At 37.8% G+C, this 26,014-nt stretch overlaps 1 protein-coding gene across 1 annotated transcript; it reads right to left on the bottom strand.

Annotated features, from left to right (window-relative positions):
- Positions 1 to 898: 898 nt before the first annotated feature.
- Positions 899 to 26,014, bottom strand: LOC145779422 (transient receptor potential cation channel subfamily V member 6-like). The gene is made up of 17 exons (XM_082591008.1): positions 25,829 to 26,014; positions 24,857 to 24,963; positions 18,216 to 18,406; positions 17,876 to 18,010; positions 17,170 to 17,279; positions 15,869 to 15,993; positions 15,094 to 15,247; positions 14,090 to 14,157; positions 13,527 to 13,668; positions 12,262 to 12,480; positions 11,560 to 11,730; positions 10,964 to 11,142; positions 10,334 to 10,443; positions 10,040 to 10,185; positions 2,742 to 2,876; positions 2,395 to 2,516; positions 899 to 1,903 (listed from the first exon to the last, which is right to left on the bottom strand). Exons 1-17 carry the CDS (start codon positions 25,928 to 25,930, stop codon positions 1,873 to 1,875), a joined length of 2,247 nt encoding a protein of 748 aa, XP_082447134.1. The 5' UTR covers positions 25,931 to 26,014; the 3' UTR covers positions 899 to 1,872.

Genomic DNA, 26,014 nt, shown 5'->3' with positions numbered 1-26,014 from the left:
CATTCAGCGGCATCTAATGGATGGAGTAGTTCCCCGGCAACAAGACTTCAAGATTTGGAAAACTTCACCCTGCGTCAAAAGCCTCTACAAGTATGCGAAACTACCAGGAATAACCTATCAAGGCTTTTTCAGTCCGAAGATAAAGATTCAAAATAAACCAAACAAGAATTGTGATAACGGATCCAATTGATTTTTTAAGCTACTTTTATTTGTATGAGGCTGCCATACGAAACTGTCTACCAGCTTAGTGGCCGAGTGGTTTCACCTTCGGCTCTGGTGCTGGTAGATCAGAGATCGATTTAAGGTCGGGTAAAAACAAAGACTTTAAAAACGGTATCGATTGTATTCTTTCTTGTATAATGCAGTGAGAATATATCGGGTAATAATGTGATAACAACGTAAACCAGATATAAAATTAAACACGAGTCCTGTCAAAGACTTTAGTTGTTGTAGAGCGACAATAAATAAAACCATAACATTAGCCTACTATTATTACGAAACTAGTTAAGTTAATTTATTTTGTTTTAACAACGCTATAGAGGAAGGCAGGACAAAACGGACATGTGCTTTTTTTTACAAAACTACTGATAATTTTTTTTTATCTATCTTCTAAAACTAAGCATATTTGAACGAATATTCCACACAAAAAAGTGGAAATTTTCGTGTCACACTCGGTGGCAAAGAGGATGAAGTCGTTTTCTCAGCTCTTTGTTACAAAAATTTGTTCACATGTGATGAAATTTAGGTATTTTTTTGAAAAATTCTGCTGCGCTGTTAGTTTTGAACATTGATGGACAATGGCTAACTGCCCTCCAATTAATAGCTATTTTATTCGAGATGCTATTGTAGGGTAATAACTGGGGATGATCTACGTAGGCTAAAAGCCTACTTGCACACAAAATTAAATTTCAAGACTTGAGTTCAGGCTAACGATGTCTTTAGAGTAACAAAGCATTTATTAGCGGTTTAAAAAAAATTGTTTCATCCTAAAACTTGAGCCAAGAAAAAGCCTGAAGACACCATTAACACAGGACAAGTAGCCTTGGCCTGGATGCATATTAAACAAACAAGTTGCAATATAAAATAATTCTTGAGTAAATTGAACACGATTGTCAAAGAAAGCTAGATAAACAAAAACAGTGCAATTCAACTAGACCACAGCTTTAGCAAAGTGAAGGCGGATGGTTTTAACTCAAATTTGCATAACACACCACAACTAGAAAGTGCATACTACTAACTAAAAAAAAACGTTTAAGTTATGTAGAAAAATTGATAGAAAAATCGCATAAATTTTACAATCTACAAAATAAAGAATCGCAACATATAAGAATCTAAGCAAGAATACTATACTATAAAGCAGTAAGATGCTTTAAAACTACTTGGTTATAAGTTAATAGACCACACGGCATGCCGGCATTGCGAGCTTGCAAGTAGCGAGACAGAACGAAGGTTAACTTCGACCTACATATTCTCATAATCTGCCATTGGCCCACTAGAATTAAAACTGAACTTCACTAGAAAAGATCATAGCCTACTACTAAATTAACTCAGCACAGTAATCTAAAACATAAGAATACACAATATTTTAAGAAAACATTTGCGAGTGACAATTTAAAAGCACAAGATTGTTAACATGGAAATTGCCAGTCATTTGATTAACTGAGAAAGCTGATACGCTCTTAGTGAATATTTGAAGTGCTTCTTTGTGAAAATAGATATGCACAGCCTACCATATAGACTACAGCACTAGCAAATATTGTACTTCAAAAACAATACTGCAGATTATGGGGGGTTTCTGATGCATAGACACAAGATAGACAGTGTTGAGATCACGATTTCTCAACAAATGCGCCATGATCGTTTTGACAAATTCTAAGCTGAAGAAGATGATGTCTTGGTCTCTCTGGAAATATAAGAGTTCTGAATTTAGCTTCAATCTATTGAGGGTAGAGTAGGCTAACAGGTAGAAATCAAACTAGACAACCTCCTTTAAAATCGTACCCAAAGGTTGAAAAAGTTGCCTGACCATGACCAATTACTTATCTGCCTCGATAGCTCAGTTGGTTAGCGCTTGACTTCGTAAACGAAGAAGCTTCAAGATCAAGCGGCGCTGGTTCGACTTTCGGGGTGTGCGCTTAAGCAATGTACGTTAAGGACTGCTCTGCGTTCAGCAGCATCTTCTAATGGATGGAATAATTCCTCGGCAACAAGACTTCAACAATCGGAAACTTCACTCTGTCAATCTCGGTGACCGGGCGTGTGTCAGTGATTCAAAGCTTCTACAAGTATGCGAAACTGCCAAGATTAAGGTTTTGAAGAAGTTTTCCCAGTTCGAGAACAAAGATTCAATCAATCAAACTATTGAGGGAGGTTTTCAGAGACCTTTTCACTAACCTGAAGTTTCTGACAACGAACCATCGTTTCTCTTTTTCTGCTTCTGCTTTGTCTGTGTCGGGTAATGAGTATCTTCGCTGCTTTCTTTTACGGTTGTCGGGAGGAACAGATTGCTCCATTACCTGCAAGAAAGAGGAATTTCCATGTAGCCGTTTTCCTTATAAAAAGTCGAGTGAATCAGATTAAATCAACGCGTATAAGTCAAAGCACATAGAAGTTTATTAAATCAAATATAGTTATTACTATCTGAATCCTTAACAGCCTGTTTCACCTTTAACGGATCATCAGAAGGGTCTTATTCAAATAGAATCAAATAAAAGTTTATTACATTTTCTCAATGCGCTTACCAAGACAATTTTCGCCCACTGCCTCTGCCACTCCCATCTAGTTTCAGCTATTTTGTTGAAGGTATTTCCCATCATAGCAATTAAGACATTGATAAGCAAAACCGTCACTAACACCATGTACACAACGAAAAGAATCTGAAACATCAATAGGGTTGCAATTATATTGTTGAGCATATAAATGCACAAAAAGAATATGTTACAAAAGTAGTAGCCTAAGCTAGGCCTACTAGTCTATAGTCAGTGGCGGCTCGTGGCCTTTGGTGATGGGGGTGCTGCAAATTTTGTTGGTAAGTATGACGTAATAATGTAACACAAACAGACGAGCGCCGAAGGCGCGAGCTTCCTAGGGTGGTCTGGGGGCATGCCCCCCCAGACAATTTTGCACATTTATATGCTCTAAAACAGGGGTGTGCAACCTTTTTTACAGGAGGGCCAGATATAAACAACTGGGTGAAACCGAGGGCCGCATGTTTATTTGACATATGATTTCTAGTAGTTGCAGGCACAAAAAAGTAGTTTTTTGTTATTCATATGGTATTATTAGGGGATCTCCTTGCAGAAATAATAAGTTAAGACGTATAAATTTCTGAAGAAAACTGCTATTTAAATCTATTGTCACACAGTCTTTAAACGAGTTCAGTGAGAAGTTTGCAGCTGGCTTCTTTCCTCCACGGATTTTTCCAAATTTACTTCAATGGAAGTGCTAGCAATAACGCGAATTATTCGAAGTCCATTTTCCAAGTGTTCGTCTGTCAGAACCGATCGATAGGGAGATTTTATGACGCCCATTTTAGAAAAAATTGTTCGCACAAATACGTTGAGCTAAAAAGAGCCATTTTTGAAGCCATGAACTTTTTCAAATGTGGAAAGTCATCTTGGTTGAGATGTTTTCGGTAAAAATCGCCAAGATTCATTTCTAAATACTTTGCTTTCAAATCCGTTTTCTCTTGAAGATCAATCAGTTCAAGTTGGATATCACCTGGTGCTTTGTCAATGTCTGTGTTGAATGCCGAAGAGAATATACCAAACAAATGTTCATGAGATTTAAAGTCCTTGAAACGAGCCAAAAATTCATAGGCCTACAACAATTTTTCAAGTTGGTCTGCAAATTCAGTTTTCTTCTCAGGATGCATTCCATGGTCTCTCAAAGTTGGAAAGTGGAAAATATTTCCTGTCTGTATGTGGCTTTCCAAAGTCGTAATTTGTTCATAAAGCCTTTTATGTGATCATACATCTCATTCGCATACTGTTTTTTTGCTGCAGTCTTGCATTGAGTTCATTCAATTGTTTTGTTTTGCCCTTTTCAATTGCCACTTTTTCAATTTTTTTTTCTTCCAATGCCTCTACTTTTTTACTTCTAATTTTAACAAATTTTCTATTTTGACTGGTTCAACAAATTTGGCAAAGAATGGGCCGCTAGGCTGAAGTTGTTCTGATCCAACTGCTTGTAGGCCTATAGGCTAGGCCTACATTAGGCAACTGCTAAATTTGACGCAAGCCGGCTCTACAAAAGGTCTAAAGCAAGAGATCAAATAAAAAGGCGACAAAGCCAGAGACAATAGCAGGGCTCCACCTCTGATCTTTTGACGTTCCAAATAATTAAATACAACGGATTAGCGGTGGCCGGTGGGAAATTTCTAAAATGGTTAACAGAAGGTGCGAAATTACAATAATCCACTCCACAATGAATTGTTCAGATGTACCAGACTAAATTAAATTATAAACACGTTTCGCGGGCCGCACACAATTCAAAATTGGTACATCTTCGCGGGCCGCACAATTTTTCTTCGCGGGCCACATTTGGCCCGCGGGCCGCACGTTGCACACCCCTGCTCTAAAATGCTATTCCTGGTGTTTTCAGGACAAAAAATAACAATTTTGAGCAGTTGAAAATGTGGACTTTTAGAACTTGAAATAAAAAAAATTGCTTTTTCTTAAAGGTTGGTGCAAAATAAGAAATCTGAATAGATGGAAACATTTTGCTCACAATATGAATATCAGTCAATCATTTTATTTTTTGTCATTAACGTGTCTGAGACCAAAAAAATACTACTAACTACAATAGTCGATATAGGTCTACCAGCACGTTAATGAATGGGAAAAGGTGGCAAAACCTTGAAAGGTTTAAAACGTGCCCGAATAGAAAATCATGTAGTAGGCTATGTCTAGTTAGCACGGCCACAAAACCCAAAAAACAAACAGTAAAAAATAAAACATAAACAAGCACACATGTAGTAATGAATGACAGCCTAATGAAAAGTGTTGTGGATTGAATTTGCCAGTTCCAATATTGATGTGGATGAGCAGTCATAATAATAATAATAGGATGGAGAAAGAAAACCGGACATAAAGAAACCCATTCTTAAGCAAAAGCTCGTTTCGATGTGGCCCAGGAGAGCAGATGTTGAGCTCTTTCTATGGTCCGACTGCACACCACACAGTAGCCTACGACGATTGAGGTTTGAGATCCGGTTTAAGTTATTGTTTCTTGTCCTGGTGGGTGATGGAATGGATGACTGGTAGATGATGATGTCCTGATGGTGTTAATGAAACTCTCATCTCCTTTGGTGTCGTGTTAGTTATGGAGTGTTGCGTTTGCTATTAATATCTACAAACATAAAAGTACAGCACATTCAGCACAAGCAGTCAATATTATTGTTAGGTAGGCCTAATCTTTTGTAAAGTATTTCGGATTTCAACTGGAATCTTTGTAAGAATGCAAAAACAGCCTTTCTACGTTGTCTTTCTATTGCGTAGGCCTATCCGTTTTGTGAACAAAAAGTGACTTTGTATCACTCTTTCTAATTGAAGAAGGAAATTCGTTCCATGTTTTTGCACCTGTGAATTCTATTGAATGCTGAGTTACAAGCGTTTTTGAGAAGTATGGAGTGTTTAGAGAATCATTATCATGGTTCTTGTAGCCTACACAGGCTGTGAACCTCTTTAACATATTTAAAACGGTTGGAGAAGCAATCTGGTAGTAAATTGTTGTGAAATTTAAACACGAAAATACCAATTTCCAGTTTGAACACAATTGCTCAATTGACATCGGGATCTTGCTACAACTATCATTGTTGGGACAAAAAATACGATGAATTCAAAACAGACTCTTTCTCCTAATTTACAAGTAACAAGGAAGTGTCCAACATGAGAGTGACAATCTAGCCTATACAATATACATTGGTTAAAATTATTTGCAGTATCATATATATAATATACATATGAGCACTGTTTAGTAAATAGTTACCAGTTTTAACAAATTAGATATAGGCTATTAATAGGCCTAACCCGAAACATTAAAAGATTAATTAATCAGTACATACTTAACTTTAGGATGTCTTCTGAAGATTTTATTATGTGTGTCTGTGAATAAATAAATACAAAACTATTGCCATTGATTGTCTACACATTTCTTTTCCCAAATTGGTGTTTTGCATCATTGACGAGTTGAACTCTCCGCTAAGTAGTGAGTTACTCAGTCAAGGCCATGGATGATCCAGCAGAGTTTTTCTTTTGCTAAATACAAAATTTCTTGTGGATTGCCTGACAAATTTTATTATGATGGGTTATTTCATTACTATGAATAACAAATAAACAAAAGACACAAAGTTCCTACAGTGCATGCTGCACATGCACTATGCAGGCTTTAACTAGGGTGGATACAACTTAGGTAAACAGTGGGATAAACTACAAAACATAAGTTACTTACAAATAAACTGCTCCATATCAACTGAAACCAAGCTTATTTATAGACAAAATCCATTTCTTCTTGTTTTCTTTTGAGCAAAAAGGTAAATGACTTTGTCGTTAATGTCTGGGAGACGAAAATTTTTTTCTCCATTGAAATGATGGCAAGAGCATTTAGTGATTAGAGCCTTTCTTGATTGATGGTACTCCTCAGAAAAGTTTTGATTCTTTTTAATGTTGAAAAGCAGCGTTCAGGCACTGCTGTGGTCATAGGAATGGTCAGGAGGATTTATACCAGTTTGGAAATTTCACTGAGAGCATCATTTAAATTACTTTTCTGAATAAATGTCAATACAGTAGAATTCGCCTATAACGGCTTCGTTTATAACGTCAATTCGCCTATTACGTCACATTTCGCTCGGTCCCGGCAGAATTCCTATCTTTTACGTACATTGTAGTTCGGCTACAACATCATCGCCTATAACGTCAATTCGCATATAACAGCACCCTTTATTGGTCCCCAGACGTCTTTTGTTCGTTTATAACGTCACTTCAAGCCATCACCTTCACCACGAACGGTCAGTCTTTTAATCCAGTTAGCGCTGCTGCTTGCAGAATGTCTTCCTTTATTTTGCTACGTCGTTCGCAGCAAGGACTTTAATTAACCGAATTAACTTTTTTCCCGCGTGAAAAACTATCACGTGTAAAAAGCAGCTCTACAGCAGCTGACCTTTAAACTGAAAGCAACAGTTGAACGTTCAGTAACTGTATAAACTATGTAACGAGCCATATTGCACAAATTTCCTGTACCTTTCGCTGTAGGTTATTTGTTTTAAACAATTTCTTTGTTTACTGTATTGTCTGCGTGACTTTTGTCAGTTTGGTGGTACACAGTAAACCTGACTGGATTATACACCTCTTTCTTTAATCAAAAGACAGTTTTGGAATAGTTTGCGGTAGTTATCGTCTATAACGTCAATTCGGCTATAACGTCAGTTTTTGCAATCCCCTAGAGGTGCCGTTATAGGCGAATTCTACTGTAATTCAAATAACGCAGAATATTCATGCATGTCCGACCTGCTGCAGAATACTGCAAGTTCAGTTTCAAACTTTTCTTTTTCTATGATGATGGGATATGCTTCAACGTTGAACAATTTTGCAGCTACTAATTGTTTGGTGAAGGAATATCTAGCCATTATGTCAACGCATATGCAGTCACACACCTCCTTTGCTTCAGCCATAAGTGTTTTTGAAGAATTCTCACAGTACTTTTGAGTTTCTTATCACAGAAATTGCACTTTTGAAATTGCTTATATATTCATGTACTTTCAACACATCAATATCTCGAAATTGCATTTGGTTCATTGGTTGAAAATCACTTCAATATTATTTGATGAAACAGCTGCAACCAATAGAGCAATTTTTCGTCGGTAAGTTAATGCAAAATACCTGTTGCTTCTGAAATGGCTTGATCAGTAGTTAATGAAGACTGTATTTCATCAAGGCAGAATTTTAAGGGTTCCAAATGTTCATGAACTTTATTAACTGTTTGTATATGAAAGTTCACATTGACAGCACCACGTTGCAGCCTCCCATGTCATTTTATTGCTACGTAAGTTATGAAGGTGAAAAAGCACTGCTGTGCTTGCAACACCATTATCATTATTATAACCTATCCTCCTACCAGTCTACAACTTGCTGCACAAGTAGACTAGCACTTATAAACCATCAACACACAGCCTGAAAATAACAATGCGATGTGGAATTAATGTAAATATGGCAGACCCTGCTCAGCAAAATGCTGATAAAAAATCTAGCCAATTAAGAAGTTGCGTTGTTCTTACAGCTACACCCCTAGATTTTTGACCTTAACTTATTATCGCAAGTAAACAATGAACCAAGCTTAAATTTAATTAAGAACGATAAAGATAACCTAGTCTCATCATCAATCAAGTTTATTTCGGCATAGCTCCACATTCATTTTCAATGTACACATCAGGAGATATAACAAATAGCTTTTTTTATATGGAAGCTACACATTAGTCTAACCATGTAAAAGCATCAGTCGCAGCCACCTAACATTGTGCTTGAAAACGATAAAGTATACTTGCAACAATAGCTAGCCTGACAGGCAACTGCAAAATTTGCAGTTCGGAATTGTGCAGTTTTAAAGCAACCTCAGCCAAATATGACGTCACCATTCCTGTTTGTTCTTCTTTTATAAGATCGCAACTGCAGAGTTTGCAGTTCAGAGCAGTCCAAATATAAAACTTGAAAAATCATAATAATTTATAAAATTCAGAAATTATGAAACTTCTAGTCGGTAGGATCTATAAAGAAAAAAAAAAAACGTGAAATTAATAAAAAAAAAAATTCTGAAATGTGCAGGGGGTGCTGCAGTTCTGCAGTTTCTATAGACGAGCCGCCACTGTCTATAGTTACTTGCAATTCTTCATCTTTAGAAACGCTCTATTTCTATTGCGCAAGCGATTTAAAGAAGACACAGCAAAATGAAAATGGCACAAGTAGCCTAATAACCGCAAACTATAAAAAATATATTTTGAGTTCTTACTGCCAAGGTTTGATGAGTCTAAAGGTGGATTCACAGTAGATGCGATTATCGTGCGGTCAGAGTTACCAGATTCTGAAGAGCGTTATACGAAATAATAATAAAAATATACCAAATTTAAAACCAACTGGTTTTATATTTGAAAAGTTGAAATTTGATGACCTATGAATCAAACACAGATTGTACTCTCAGAATGTGCAATTTTAAGATATTCTTTTCAAAATTTTCTGGGGGAGGCCTCCCGGACCCCTGGATGCTTTGTTTTCGACGCCTCGTTGGCGGACGTACTGACATGCACAAAGATTTGTTATTCGATCTGATAGTGATATATATCAAAATTAGCCAAAAAGCCTTTTTTCTCTCAAGTTAGAAATTTGACATTATTCAGACAGTTGAAATGTGTAAAACGTAGTTTTTGCATGTACTTTTTGTTTGTTTGGTATAAACTTGGTGCAAATTATTTGTGTTTATTGTGTTTTGCATAATTGTGTTTTTCGCCAAAAAAACAAATAAACTGAACTGGAGTAATATTTTTAGGTTTTCATTATTATTGTATGTTTTTCATTACTATATTTGGTATATATTGCTTTTTAGTATCTCGCAACCCTGGCTCGCCAGCAGCCCTTAGCCGCATGAACTGTGAACCGCGCTTTAGCAATTAGGCAGGGAAAAAATAAGGAAGCAATGAAAAGAGCAGCAAGATGACAGCTTCAGGTAAGCACCAATTTTTATCCACCAAGCTCAACCTACACAAGTTGATGTATAACATTGGTTTACAAAAACAATCCCTTAGTAGGTCTACTGCAGCTGCATTGTTTTGATAACAACTTGAGTACCCTAGTAAGACACTTGCGCGAGTGCAACACTACGATTCATAATAATCTATGTGGCAACTCTTTTCAGAAAATAAATATCAAAAATTTGCAAGATTCAATATGCCAATTAAGTGTTTAATAAATTGCGCAACGTTTCTGTAAGAGTATGGCCACCAGTTGCGCATTGACTGATTTCAATAAAAACATGTCTGAACCAGTAAACTAACCTTTGCTGCGTTTGGGTTTCTGGTCTGATCGAAGTCACTGTACAAGTCTCCAAACTCGCCAAGGGTAATAATAAACATTCCCAGCACAGAGAGGAAGGGGTAAGAGAACAAAGGATGGTCAACCCCTCGAAACAGGACGTACATAGCTGAAACCAAACCACGCAGAAGTTTCCTTAAATGATGGTCGTCGCCGGTTGGTCAACTAGAGCTACACATTTTCATGATTCGAAGTCACTCAGTCAGTCATCGTTACCAGTTTTACACAGTAGTATTTATCTGATGAATTGACTTCACCTTGTGAAAATCCCATAAGAAAAATGAGGTAAATGACCAGAAATATGAAGAGATCTCCTTTGATCATGTTGTAGATTGCCACAATGAATGGCCCGACGAGCTTGAATCCTCTGCAAATCATTAAGAAAGTGCCGTTTAAACACTTACAACTTCTTGAACCAACTTCACAATGAAGATATTAACGACCTGTTTCAGCCTGATGCTGCGAGTTCGCTGTGGTAATAGCGAATTGCACTAACAATTCTTGAACCAAATTGCAACAAATCTCAGTCATCATTTGTTGGCGTCTCAAGATTCTAGGGCAAGTCTACTTCGTTTCACAACTTTTTTCCTGTTTTCCTTGCAACAAGCAATAAGAATTCAGTTTAAAATTTGTAAATTATATTTTTGTATTCATTCAACTCTCTCTATCGCTCTCCACTTGGCTTTAAAGAAGCCTGGTCTTCATCTCGAAACATTAGGGTAGACCAGTTGTCTGGAGTGACCCCTCCATTTATCTTCATCATTGGCATCTTAGAGAGAAATGGAGGAATCACTGTAAACAACTGGTTGACCCATTTAACAACGTTTTATAACAAATGTTATAATGAAATGAAACAACTCGTTTTCAGCAGTAACGATATCACTCACCTGCAGAAGAAAAAGAGGTAGGGAATGCAAGTGAAGATTGCGAAAGTCAAAATGACATTTTCCGCGACAACAGAGCAAGCAAACCTGCATGGTATGACAGCTAGAACTAAGACGCAAGAGATGAGAAGACTTCCTTTCATCGGAGCGTTGACAATTGTGTGCAAGAATATGGGGAAACCCTGCAAAAATCAAGACGCATTTAAACAAATGTTTTTCCTCTACAAGTTTCAAGCCTAGTCCAGATGCCCTCACTTGCAGTGAAAAGCTATCACATCAAATCCCATTCTATACACATTACACATAGATACACACAGCTGCAAGCAAACAAAAGGCATTGTGTAAAGAGTTGTATATAGGACTATCAGTTTGGTAGATAATTCTGATATGACAAATTGGAAATATAGTATGTGACAATATAAATGACCTTTGGTTTCAGCGGGTATCGTGTTGATGTCTCGTGGTTGATGTCTCGCATAGTATTGTGTTGATGTCTCGCATAGATTAGTGAAACAAAAATTATATGGCAACGCCATTCAAGTACAAATCTTTGAAATAAAATCAAAACTTTTTCTTTATTCATTCACTTATTCTCTCACCTCATCTTTAACTTCGAGACTAGCTAGTATAAGATAAAGGATTGCTCCTATAACAGTCAGTATCTCACAAACAAATCGAGCAATTTGTGACCCATCGGATGCTGCTAGCAGATAGCAATCGTCAACTGGAGTTGTGATATTCTCCGAGCCCGTATTCAGAACGATACGAGGCTGAACAACATGGTGGCATAAATAGTGTATTTTGTATCAGATTTGAGATAACAATTTTCTTTTCGAAGCAATATTATTTGTTTTAATTTTGTTCGATTCAAATTCAATTTCATTGAAAAAAATTTCATCTCGTTTCAATTAAAAAAAAGTTCGTTTCGAACAGGCGTAGCCTACAATGTATCAAATACAAAGGTTGATAGTAACAGTCAGTTCTTACCAGCTAGTGCATTCATTTATTGGTAAACAAGTAACAAAGTTTTACAAACTAGAATACTTTTTCACCGACAAAAGCTTGAACTGTGATGAAATTATTATTAACGAAAGCGAAGCTGATGCTGCATTGACTCTGCAGCTGAATTAGTGTTTGGCTATGAAGCTGTTCGGCAACAATGACTGTATCACGCATGACAGCGATGAAATATGGCTATAGCAACTTTCTTGGAGAACATCGGGCTACCTACACAAAAGTACGGAGTATTTAAAGAAATAAGCAGCAATAATGCGAATTATGCTCAATGCTCCTTGACTTACCTGTGGAGGTTGTAAAAAAACTGCGGCTACAAACAGTCCAAGGAACAGGAAAAATGAAAATGCTCTTTGGTAGAACTTAATCTTGGCGTATTGCTTCCACTTTTCGTGAAGTAACTGGTACAACAATCCATCCAGCATTGACAGATGCTCGCTTGTTTCAGCATTTAAGATGATGCTCAGTGCACTGTTTGTATTGATGCTGCCATCTTTTGGATTTATCTAGAAAAGACGTAAAACTGTCACAAAATATTAGTCGCTTGTTAAATTGCGCGCGCACTGTACATATGCTCACGGCCTCTGGTTATTGCGTAAGGCTATCGCAATGAGCAAAATGGTTACATTTCTTCACGTAACTCTAACATAGCTCTATGACGCAAGTCTTCCGTTGTCTTTTGTACAATGATGTGATTTTCTCACAACGTGTCTTGATTTGACACTGCATCAAATATACAATACCATGGTTCACTATTACCATCAACCAACAATATTGAAGCTGAAAAACGACATAGGTTATATTGTGCGAGTGCGTTTGTTTTGGCAATAATCATGGACTTGCTGGACTGAAAAAATTGTAAAGCACCATAAAAAAATCCGGTGTGCAGACGACGTGGCACTACGTCAACGAAAGAGAAGAAGCGGAGAGAAGAAGAGGAAAAGAGCAGTTCGACGAAAAGTAAGAACAGATTGGCAAAGTCGAAGAAGATCTTCCTGGTGTCAGCACTACCTGTGACTACTCACTATAGAACAGCGAGACATTGGAAGTGGCCGAAATGAAGATGCTACGCTTTTCTTTCCACATAACGACAAAAGCTAATATCAAAAAGGGAAAAGGTAAGAAAGAAGATGGATGTGGGAAGCCGGCGAAAGAAGCTTTTAAAACAAGTTTGTGTTGAAAATGGCATTTTAAGGAAACACAATGATTACGTGATACTATTGAGTAACTGATAATGGGAAAGAGAAAAGATCTAAAAAAAGAAGAGACTGCATAAGAAGTATGAAATTTGTGAGATTGAAGGAAAAAGATGCGCATAATAGATCATTCAAGAAATCGAAAATCAGCACCATCCACCTCACATCGCAAAAACAAAGCCGGAAGAAGATCTCTGCTATGCATTGTGGGAAACTGGAGCAGCAAATAGCTATCCGAATGACAAGGTTGTCATTGTTGTTTTTTAACCACAGCGGTTCAGAGGATCGGCGAGTACTTGAACAAGAAGCGCCACGTGACATAGAACACAATGCACAACAGATTCAGTTCAACTAACCGTATCGATATCTGAAAGAGGATAATGAGCACATGTGACGTCACCAAACACCCAAGCAACTTTACGTTTCAACTCGAGAATGTGATTCAACATGTCTTTGTTGGCTAGCTTGGCTGAGAGCGTTAAGGGAGTTAAACCCTGCCTGAAAAACACACAGCTGTCAGTTTATGCAACGAAATGATTGTTTCAACTGTCTTTACTAGAGGTTTTACATTGGGGAAATAAAAACTTATTAAAACTTTGTAAAGGAGGAGTAAGTTTGTTTTCAGTGCTTCAGCATTATCTTATTACTTGCTGCAACTGAATAATTGTTAAACAGGCGATCACAAGACAACAATAGAATTGTGAAAGTGGTTGAAATGGCTGACGGCAGTGATCATGATAAAAATATTCTCTTTGGAGAAGTGAAGTCACTTGTTTAAAAGTGAAGTCAAGTGGAATAATTCTCCATTGTTGCAACAAACTAACATTGTCAGAGTGCTTTATTTGAAAATGAAAGGAAGAATTAGGCCGTTGTAGTACAAGCGAATCCTTCACTTCAAACCTATAATTTTGGAACTTACTTGTTGCGAGCTTCCAGCAGCTTGCTTCGCTTGTCACCAGCGTTATCATAACATAAATCAAACATTTCCTGAAAGCAAAAAGTTTGAAATTATGAAAGCGATAGTATTGTGAAGCAGTGTTTTCAAAGATTCCAAAGTTTACCTTATTGCGTTTGTGCGAAAATAGATAACAGTCATAAATAGCTTTACCACACTAAACACAATGGTTAGAATAGGAGTTTTTATGATGCGATACTAAAATTGCCTATTAATATCTAATGACAAAAAGATTTCATTGAATCACTGGTTATTCGTATATGGACAACAAGCAAAGTGCGCGATCTTCACAAAAAAAAAACATATCAGTGGCGAGAGTCAAACCCATAGTGGTAATTCAACTGTATTTACCACACAATGGTAAATACAATTGAATTCCTTTGAGAAAGCATACCGTAAACCAGGGCTACTCAACTAATGTTAGCAAAGGTCCATTTTGACAAGTTAAATATTTTTGCGGTCCGGTGAATATTTCATATGCACCCACGGAAATTAAACAGCCTACGAGCACCGAAACACTTTTCAGGTAGTATGTAACACGACTTGGATTTTTATTTGACACAAACAAAAAAATAAGAAAGGAAAAATGTATTGTGTTTCTTTGTAGTGTAGCTGTGTGGATCGCACATCAGAGAAGACGGCAAAGCGTTGGGGGGTCTGGGGGCGAAGCCACCAGCTCCTTGGATAATCACAAAAACTTGCTTTTCCCTAATGGAAATCTGTTTAAAGAGGTCCTAAAATATGGCAGCGAGATTATTCTTCCAGAAGCCCGAGGTCCACCTTAAACACCCATAAGGTCCGGATTCGGACTGCGGTCCACCAGTTGAGTAGCCCTGCCGTAAACCATTTTATCACATAGCATCAAACAAGATGCAAACGTGAGTTGGAAATGGTTATGGTTATGAAAATGCCTATGATTGAATAAACGTGGTTGAAGCTTCATAAAACGAGTCAAGTGAACCCGTTACCATATTTTTGTGGATGACCATCAGGTGTAAGACGTTATTCCCATTATTGTCTTGAGCCAGCAAATCAGCGTCACTTTGTAACAAGAGTCGAACGAAATTGTCCTGATTAGAGCAAGCGGCAAAGGACAACGGGTATTCTCCCCAATAAACCAACCTGACAACAGAAAGATTGAAAATTACATTGCATTTGCAACATTGATTGCAAGTGAAACACAAAACAACTTCGCTAAAAGCAGCCTAGGTCTACACTCCTTAGAAAGTGTACCTATGTCAGACAGTAAACAACTTGAAGAGTTGTTTGGTGGTAAAAAACTAAAAAATTGCAAGTAAAATGTTGCTAATAGCTCGAAGCTGCAGGGGTTCGTCTGACTCTCTTCAGGAGCTATCGTCAGAATAAAATAAACCTAAATGTAGTGAAGTTTTTATAGTAGAAAAAAAATGAATTGTAAATTTGGCTAATTAGAATCCTTTGTTAATCTTCTGATAAGCCAAATACATATTTCGTTTCCCTTCTACTATAAAAACTTCACTACATTTATGTTTACTTTAGTGATGAACTACCAAAATCACTGCCCGGTTACAATAGGGTTAGGTCTACCGACTAGGGTTCCAAATACATTATCTAGTTTATCAAAGGTCGATTAGATTGCTAACTAGGCCTTCATCATAGAGTAGCCTATGCAGCGACTAAGATAAACTCCAACATCCTTAGCCTACACGTTATAACAAAAAATTCCATTGCATTGCAAGTACGTAGGCTAAAGCATTTTCCTACGCTTTGTAATCAGTTTCTCGAGGAACTTCAATGATTTCAGAAGTTTCGGAGTCACGTCTTCGCAACTGTTGATCATTGGGGCAGAAAAATTTCCCACAGCATCTCTCATTGAGGTTTAAGCCAACCTGTCATGAAAGAACATAAACCGTGTCTGCTGATGTCAACATATGACTGCACAGTCACACACTTTCGTTCATTTCAGCATAGTTTGTCAAGATAATCAGTTATTCGGCGTTTCTCTGAGTGTGATTTTTGCACAAAAATATATCTTCAAAACATATTCGTAAATTTATAACGAAAGCGTATAATAAGTTACCAGATTAAAAGTGCTTAAATAAACCACATTGTGGCCTAAGAAATAGTCTGGCATGTAGGACCATGACTGTATGTCTACTTCTATGTAGGACCATGACTGTATGACAATAAATTAAAACTCAATATGACAATAAATGGGTTTGCTCCATAGCCTGGATTTGAACTAGGGTCAAATTATCTGTCCATTTTATTATGGGCAGATTTTTGTCACTGGATGCATTTTAAGAAGTAGTCTGGCATGCAGATTGCAAGACCATGACTTTATGTCTACCTATGACAATATACTAAAACTCAAAATGCATCCAGTGGCAAAAATCTGCCCATAAAAAAAATACTGTAGAAAGATAAATTTACCCTAGTTCAAATCCAGGCTTTGGAGCAAAGTAGTTCAGTAGCAGTAGGACCGAGTGAATGGGTAGAGTGCAGACAACAACAGTTTAACCACAAGCAATAATTTTAAACAATTAGTTTGTTTTGATCTGACTACGATTCTTAAAGGCATCTACAAGCACACACAGTTTCCGAGAATAAGTTTGTGAAGAGATTTCGTAGTCCTTTCACAGACAGTAAAATCCGTCATTCCTACATTAATTCAATGAAGAAATGACGGATTTGCTGTCTGGGTTGATACGTATTCAATGATACAATTAAGCACAACACTAACAAAACAAGTACTGCATCAGATCAATCCCATTAGTGGTTAAGCATCCGATTTGTACAGGAAAAAAACTCCAAATCAAGCGACTCTGGTTCGGCTCTCGGGGTGTGCGCTTGAACAACGCATTTCAGGACTGCTCTCCATTCAGCGGCATCTTAGTGAGTGGAATAATTCACAGGCAATAACAAGAGGAAACTTCACTCTGTCAATCTTGATAACTGGCCCTGCGTCAGTAGTTCAAAGCCTCTACAAGTATGCGAAACCATTGAAAGAACCTATCAGAGGCTTTGTCAGTCCGAGAATAAAGATTCAAACCAACCAATCATACCTCTTTTCCTTTCGTAAGTATCAATTTTAACAGCTTCATATTCTCATTGGCAATAGCCATGTGTAGAATGTTCTCGCCATAATATTCATCACCGAGATAGATATCATGTACTGAAATAACAATTATGATGGTGAGTTCTTTGGGTTTTCGGAGTGCGACACGTCACCAAAACGTTAAACACTATAAACTCTTACCGATGATGAATTCAGCAGATGTTGAAACAATGCAAAAATGGAAAACTTTGCTGACTGGGTAGATAGCCTCAGTTTTATTGATACAAACTTCATTTCGGTGTTTAAAATATTCAGTATTCTACTTTCGAAGATCCTAAGCTTCGGAATTGCTGAGCAGACGCACGTGATGTGGTGTTTCACCTAATGTATCTCGATACCATATAGTTGAAATGTTGAAATTAGTTTTGCAATAAACTCACTTGAATTGTCATGACATTTCTTTCAAAAGGATTTCCTGATTACAAAAAAATTGAAAACCACTAATTTAATCCAACTATTTTTAACCATTTCTAGAAATAAAACATAAACTTAAAGACAAAGCCATAAATATCAGGTCACACAAACGATCAGCAGTTGCACGATGCCATCTAGCTTGCTCGAAAAAGATTTGCCTCCTTAGCCTTTTGACAGCTTTGTCTGACGCAAATAATAGTTATGCTTCCTCTCACTAATGCTTAAGTAACAGAACTTACACAAGTTAGGGTAGACATTAATGATTTCTTGCGCAAGAAGATTATGAACTTCGGAATTGTTGAGCAGACAAACATGGAGTGGTGTTTCACCCAATGCACCTCGACGATCGATTTTCCAACAACATTTTCTTTTCCCTGTTGGCACCAACATATATCAGCTTCATTTCTGATTATTGCAACGCAATTACCAATTACGATGAATATAGAACAGAACAAAAGTCGTAAAAAAGGTTTTCGTTTATAGCTTACTGTTGCAGGCTATGTTTAGGCTACTTTCGGGTCTTTAAAGAAATCTCTTTAAGAACATGACTGATGACTATTGCATATTCACATACTGTACCTGATCCAGTGTAAGTAAAACGAGAATTTGAAGAGGCATTGTTGGATTGCCATAATGTTATCAAACCAAGGCTTTTTTCTTCTTTCTTCAAATCTCTGTTTTTCCTCTCCTTGTGCCGTTGCTCAACTAAAACTTTCACAGGAATATCATCTCCATATCCATTATTGTAAATGTAGTCTTTGAACTCTTTTCTGAAAGTGAAAGAAAATGACGATAATTGTAGGTTATGTTAGAGGTAATAAATTCACAGATTGTATTTGGTCATTCACATATATTTCGTTTAGAAAGCAGTATAGTGGGGTTCCCAGGCACTCAGTCATTTCAACTTGATGCAAAAGTTTTGTTTTCTGTACCAGTTTGAAAGTAAAGACCTATAAAACAATTTTGGTTCGAGTGTCAAGCTGTCAGATAAAAAAAAAAAAAAATCCGCCAAAATTCAAGATGGCGCCTAATTTCCAGATTTTTTCACATTATGCTTGGTAACTTTTGTTCTATTGAACCTAGAATGGTGGTTGTGGTCTCTAGACGTAGGTTTGTATGTATGAGTAATTCGATAAAAATAAAATAAACATGATTGGAGGACAGAGTGGTGATTTAGGAATCTATGTCAATGTTACGTTCACTGTTCGCACCCTTATTATATCATTGTTTTTTAGTTTCTAAATCGGAAGTCGATGTCTAAGTAACTCCGACTCATAGCAAGGAAAACAAATTATTTCCTTTGTTTCTAGCATTTAAAGAGAATGTCCCCATTGATTGATAACCCCTGTGGATAATTTGTGCCATAAACAGAGTTTTTTTTAGGCAACTGACCTCAACTGACTGCCCTCAACGACGAGCTACGTAATGCCCATATTGTGTTGTTATTTGTGAACGCCGCTTCGTTTGGTCGTTTATTTGTGCGTCAGCAAAATCTTACATTTTCTCGACTCTGTGTTTCTTGACGTTGAACCAACGTAGTTAGAAGTTTGCGCTAGCAAAGACAGCTTCTACCTTTTGAGCATCGGTTCTCCGTAAAGCTGTTTTGGATCACGACACTGCATTCAGGTTTGATAGCTCATTTCCCAATGGTTGCGAAGAATCATCTGTTCCACAACGTATGAAGTATTTTTTCGTCAACTCCTCGAAGAACCCAAATCATTACCAGTACAAGAGACTTCCAGAAAGATTCTCTCTGTGAGTCAGTTGGCCATGTTAAATATGACTTTTCCTTCTGCGAACTTGAATTGTGAGCCTCCATTTGCAGTGTTTCTGGCCCTGAAATTGCATTCCCAAACAAGAAGCAGGAAGCTGGTACAACTGCTACACAGTTTGGCTCTGAGCGTGTCATATAAGAAAGTCCTCAGCATTGAATCTAAATTTGCACCTAGGCGATTGCAGATCATGCAAGGAACAACACTGATATAGTTTGTCCTACAAACTTACGTCAGGGCATTTTCACGGTGGCAGCTCTGGATAACTTGGATCACAATCCCACGTCACGCACTGCAAGCTCATCATTTCATGAAACTGATATTTCAATATTTCAATTTCCTTCATCACAGACGCCTGGGTTGCACCAAGAATATCTACAAATCAATTCACAGAAAACAGGAACCCGCAACAGTGAACCCATTCTGCCTCGTTCGTATACGTTTGTACCACCAGTGGGCCGAAATCTTGTTCACCAACCTTCGAGAAAAGATCCGCAACTAGTGATAACGAGTTCATTCGATGAGGAGAAACATCACGAACAGGCATGGATGGCTGCAGTAAATAACATCCTATTGATGGATTGCGATGCAGAAATGCACACTCCAGCGATGTGGTCTTCCTACCACGCTGCTCGATCAGATTCTGTTGGACAACCGGAAAAATGCATTAAAGCCCTCTTGCCACTTTTCCACGAAAAAGCCACCACTCCAGATAGGATTCGACATGGAATGGAACTGGTGAAAAAGACAACTGAGCACCTCAACCCACACCAAGTCCCTGTGTTGGTAGTGGATCAACCACTCTATGACATCGCCAAAAAAATGCAGTGGACCTTCCTTGACATTTTTGGGGAAGAAAAGAATTGTGATTATGCTAGGTGGGCTCCACATTGAGATGGCTTTGTGGAGCACCATGGGAGATCTTCTGCGTGGATCTGGATGGCCTGAAACCCTGAGAAAATCTTGGCTAGTGAAGACAGAAGCAGCAGCCACAGCTTTTCTGAAAGCATCCAATGCAATGAGAACAAGATATGGCCATCAAGTTACTGTAGTGGTACTTAACAGCCTTCTAAAACGAGCATACGAAGACAGTGGAACCGAGATGGCTCTTGAGGATTGGGTCATTGTAGCTTCCCAACAGAGTCCAACGTTCAAATTCTGGCTACTCATACACAAGTACCGACAGATCATATTCATGTTCATCCGGGCACATTGGGAGAGGAAGTTAGAACTCATGGTTAATACCTTGCAGAAACTTGCGCCTCTGTTCTTTGCTCTAGACCACCACAATTACGCAAGGTGGATTCCAATCTTTATCCGAGACCTGGAAGGTCTTCTACTTAGCATCCAGGAAGAATTTAATATGGGACACTGGGCAATAACTCAAAGCAATCACCGTTTCTCATCACTTACCTATCGATCAAGCACACGAGCAAGCCAACAAAAGGGTGAAAGGAGTTGGTGGCATTATTGGTCTCACTGAGAATCGTGACACGTTGGAACGCTTGATATTGACTGGCCCAGAAATCAGCCGTGTCATCGAGGAGTTCAGTGATGTAAATGCTCACGACAATGATGAAGAAGAACTCCCTTATCATGAAGAAGGATGTGCATCTCAGCACCGATTTCTACGCCATGTTAAAGACCTGATGGAGGTGTTGCTGAGCAGTGGGAATCCTTTTGAGGAGTTCAGTGGAGACATGGTTATATTAGATGAAAAGATGTGTGAATCGGCGGTTGCTGCTGTATCTGTCCATAAAGTCGAGTCTTTAGGACAAGAGCAGTACAATAACTTCAGACAGAATGTGCTTGACTCCAATGACACACGTTTTACAGCGCCGATCAAACGCAACAACTTAGTGTTCTATCATGAGAAGAACACACAAAAAAAGTCAGCAATTAAGCTGAAAATGCAGCACTTTAAACGTCACGCAGAGCTTTTTGGGCAAGCTTTTCTTGTATAAGACAGCCGCGGGGAGAACTTGGAGAAGTTTTTTCAGCACGAATCTTCCCTATACCCACCTGCGTTGTCTTCTAAAGGGTCCATCAACTCTTGTACCAAGTCAGATTTGCTGGTATATATCACGGAAGCCAGTGCAAGTAGCGCAATTTCTGTCGACGAGGAGTTACTTGCGCCAGATGTTTACGACTTCATTATTATTGACGGTGGAGTACTAATACACTCACTTCCTGGTACAACTGTCCAAGGCAAGACATTTGATTCATACTTCGACAAGGTATTTTGCCCAAGAGTTCGCCATGACTTGAACCGATCGACAAGAGTAGACATTTTCTGGGACCAGTATCGTGCACTGACGATCAAAAGAGGCACAAGGGAAAAACGAGAAACAGGCATCCGACAGCGCATATCTGGTACTGCCAAAATCCCAAGAAAGTGGCAGAAGTTTCTAGCGAATGTTGATAACAAGAAGGAACTGTTCACATTCCTGTCGAAGATAACGGAAGAAGAGTTCCCAAATGACAAGAATGTCTACATCACTGCAGGTGATCAAGTCCACCATGTTGGGAACGGTCCACCAATGAATCAATGCAACCATGAGGAAGCTGAGACGCGTGTCTTAGTACATCTCCTCCACACCCCCAATCTTCGTTAATTGGGATGGTGTATACTGGAGACACAGATGTTGTGGTAATCCTTCTGAGCAACTTTCATCACATAAAGGCTCTGAACCCGGCAGCAGACATTTGGATCTCATTCAAAGCGGGAAAGAGAACCAAAATGATCTCCCTTAATACTATTGCCATAAACCTAGGCACGACAATACGCAAAGCCATGGCCCTTTTCCATGCATTCACTGGATCAGACAGCACTTCTTCCTTCAAGTTCAAGGGTGAGCGATCCTGCTGCACGTTGATGCACGAAGTTCCATCCCTTATGGAGCAATTTGCAACTATTGCCGACACTCTATTCCAAACATCCCCAAGATTGAAGGAAGTGGCAAAAAGCTTTGTCTGTAGACTGTACTCAAATGAGGACAATGATGTTGACCTTGTCCGAATGAAGTTGTTCTCACAGACAACTAGGGACGTGGAGAGAATTCCCCCAACTAGTGATGCTTTGGATCAACATCTTAAAAGAAGTGTCTTCCAAGCAAGCATCTGGGCAACAGCCTACATGTCCAAGATGCCTGTCATCAACCCAATTGACCATGGGTGGAAGGAAGAGGACGGCAAGCTGCTTCCCATTTGGACCACGCTGCCCTCATCAAGGATGTTTTCCATCTAGATGTGAAGTGCACTTGCACAATTACCTGCCCTCGGTGCAAATGCGTAAAGACTAAGTTAAAATGCACGCGCCAGTGCAAGTGCACATGCAAGAAATAGCTGGACTACACAACAATTTTCAATATTGACATGTATATAAAATGTACAATTATTTCAATATACGAGCCTTCCTTAATTTATTAGCCATTTTCTTATTGAATGTATTGCTTCGAAGAGTTTTTCAAGCAATTTTGCAAGCCTTCTGTTGTGATTAGTTTGCTTTATGACCCTAAACCAGGGATTGGCAACCTTTTGAACGCAGCCTGCCAGTTTTCGAATTATGTGGCTATGTGCTAATGTTAATGACTTATTTGCGTGCTAAACATCTTTTTGGTGCGGACAGTTTTGCCTTAACTGCTCTAATCTAAACTATACGAGCTGAATCTGTATTGATGTACAAATTTTGCATTCTTGTGTGCCTTCGACTAACTGTCTGGTCTGCTCTGCATTGCTTCCCTATTTCGCAGTCATTCGTACTTCTAACGCAGAACTAACAAGATTGTTACACATTTATTTGGAAGTTAACTCAATATAAGAAAACATATTGCTCCAATCGTGTTTATTTTATTTTAATTGAATTACTCATACATGCAAACCTAGGTTTCGAGACCAAAATCACCATTCTAGGTTCAATAGTATAAAAGTTACGAAGCATAATGTGAAAAAATCTGGAAATTGGCAGCCATCTTGGATTTTGGCGGCGATTTTGTTTTTCTTCATCTGACAGCTTGACACTCGAACCAGAATTGTTCCATAGGCCCTTACCTTCAATTTGGTACTAAGAACAAAACTTTTGCATCAAGTTGAAATGAAATTGAAAAAATGCATTGGCAGGGAACCCCAGTAGTAAGTTTATAAATGGCTAGGGACCTCTTCCGCAGATATATGCTATATAGTTTGAACAGTTTCATGCTCTTCAATTGCTATGTTCTCAACTTTTTCATTTTTGCACAGGCTTCCCTTAACAATAGATCGGAAATCGTCCGCCCCGTTAGCTCAGTAGTTATGCTGCCGACTCAAGATCACGTGGCGCTGGTTCGGCTCTTGGGGTGTGCGCTTGAGAAACGCATTTCAAGACTGCACTCTCCATTCAGCGGCACCTAGGGGATGGAATAATTTTCTGGCAACATCTCTTTAACAATCGGAAAACTTCACTCTGCCACACTCGGTAACTGGCCCTGCATCAAAAGCCTCTACAAGTATGCGAAACTACCAGAAAAAAACTATCAAGGCTTTGTTAGTTTGAGGATGAAGATTCAAAACTAAACCAGAAGCAGTAGTTAAGCATGCTCTCATAAAATAAACTTGTCATCTCTATGGTCTTGGATGACTGCCAATACATTTCGGGAGGGATTAAGGGCTCTAAAATCCATAGGCCTAAGTGATTTCAAAAGTTGGAATTTCTTTACAAATTCAATAAAAATTGCAATACATTGCAAAAGCAACTCGTTGGACAATGTAATACGGTATTGGCTGGGATAGTGCAGGGCAAGGCAAATAAATAAACAAAATATAAATGACAAAAACAAAATATTCTGACAAGATCAAGCAAATTACAGACTGAAAAACATGCCAGAACTATTACTGAAAACAAAAGACCGAACAAAATGGAGAAAGTTTGTACTTGTAGCCTAAGGGAGACCATAGCTGATCAATCTGTTGAAGAAGTGTTTCTTGGATAACTGCCCCTAAAACCAGGGCAGAATTATGAGCTTTACAAGCCATAATTGATTTCAAAATCTGATACATCTCTAAAAATTACATGAAAGTTCAGGAAAGAAAAATTAATATGGAGGTTATATTTTTATATTATATATAATTGCCAATTCAACACTAAATTCTCTGCATACTGCCAGAGCAGTAAATAAAAACATAATATTTACCTATCATAATAAAATAGTTTCTCAGAAATATGAAGTAGGCTAAAACTTGTGGGAGTATACAATACATCCATTTTTTAATGGCCAGGGTATGTGCAAATCTTGCTGAAACATACACTCTTAAATTAAACATCAGAGTAAAATGTAGATAATATATAATATCTTGTGATAAAATGTAGTTATTGTGTACTCACTGAAAACATAGGCTACAATGCTTTAAATTAAATGTAAGTCTCACAAAAGTGCATGTTTAAAATGTTAGAGGCATTTAATAGAAACTTACCGTATTGCCTCATGGAGATCAGCAACATTTTTGGTGTTGAATGCTTTGGCAGCTGCTTCCACTAAGCGCCCACGTTTCTTTGAGTTGAATGTAGGGGGCTGAACTAACTAAGTTATAAAAAACATATTCAATTAATTTAACAATCAATACAACAATGACCTATTTCAGTATTGTGCCACAACTTAAAGTTGCATATTCATGCATTTTTAAGACTCAAATCTCCCACTGAATTACATGTTGTAGAAAATTTTTAATCACAAGACAGCAATAGATTTTACAGCAAGCTGCTGCAAAGCACCATCTTAAATTTTAATTAAAAGGAGTTATTCATAAATCAGGTCTCTTGTGGCATTTGAAAATACAGTACACATGTTTACATAAAAAAGAGGCCCAGCAATATGAACAAAACTAGACTTGGTTTAAAATGCTATCATTTGTGTGTGAACTCTGCTCATTTTTGTAATGCTTATCATAGAATGCACTATTTTCAAATATAACAACATGAAAAACACGCAGCATATATAGAGATAGCAGTTATAATATGGTACACATCTAAACTTTATAATACAGAAGAACTTAAACCAAAAGAAGATACTATAAAACAATATTTAGCACAATCGCAATATCTCCAGAAAAAATTAAAAAATAATCATAGAAAATTAAAACAAAACTAGCATTTTTTGTTTCTTTTTGTAACATTTCAACATAATAGCCCTATCAATAAAGCAAGGAATCATTCAAATATGTAAAAATAAAAATTATGTGTATGTAAAGATTTTTGTATACTTGTGATGCAACAAAGCAAACTCTTAACCAAAGCTCAACCATTCAAATGCAGCACAGGTTAGTTCTTTACTTTCACGCAAAAATTGAAGTTGCTCCATAGTAACTAATCCCCTTTGTTCAGCCAACCACTAAGCTGCTAGTTAAGTTTACGAAGTTCTCATGGATGTAATTTGTTATCAAACTTACCGCATATATTTCCGACAAAGTTTCTGCTTGAGCAATTATACCACTACCAACTGCAGCAACATCATCTGCAGACGGTGTGATTTGTTGAATAAAATTTCCCATTTTATTGCATGTGGCATAAGGTAGCAATAACAGCACTTGACAAACTGCCGATTTATAATCACAATATGTAAAACATAGTTCACA

The sequence above is a fragment of the Aplidium turbinatum genome, chromosome 11 (genome assembly GCF_918807975.1).
Source record: "Aplidium turbinatum chromosome 11, kaAplTurb1.1, whole genome shotgun sequence".
In the NCBI taxonomy this organism is placed as follows: domain Eukaryota; kingdom Metazoa; phylum Chordata; class Ascidiacea; order Aplousobranchia; family Polyclinidae; genus Aplidium; species Aplidium turbinatum.
Note: the sequence above shows the minus strand (reverse complement) of the source record. Positions and strands in the feature narration are given on the sequence as shown.

What these genes read in the sequence shown, in the direction of transcription:
- LOC145779422 (XM_082591008.1), bottom strand. Translation starts at nt 25,930, where the DNA reads ATGGGAAATTTTATTCAACAAATCACACCGTCTGCAGATGATGTTGCT. An exon ending in TGGTCATCCACAAAAATATG is followed by an intron (nt 14,158 to 15,093) that starts GTAACGGGTTCA and finishes TTTTGCTTTCAG; the next exon opens with GAAATGTTTGATTTATGTTA. An exon ending in TTCGTTGTCAGAAACTTCAG is followed by an intron (nt 1,904 to 2,394) that starts GTTAGTGAAAAG and finishes TTATATTTCCAG; the next exon opens with AGAGACCAAGACATCATCTT.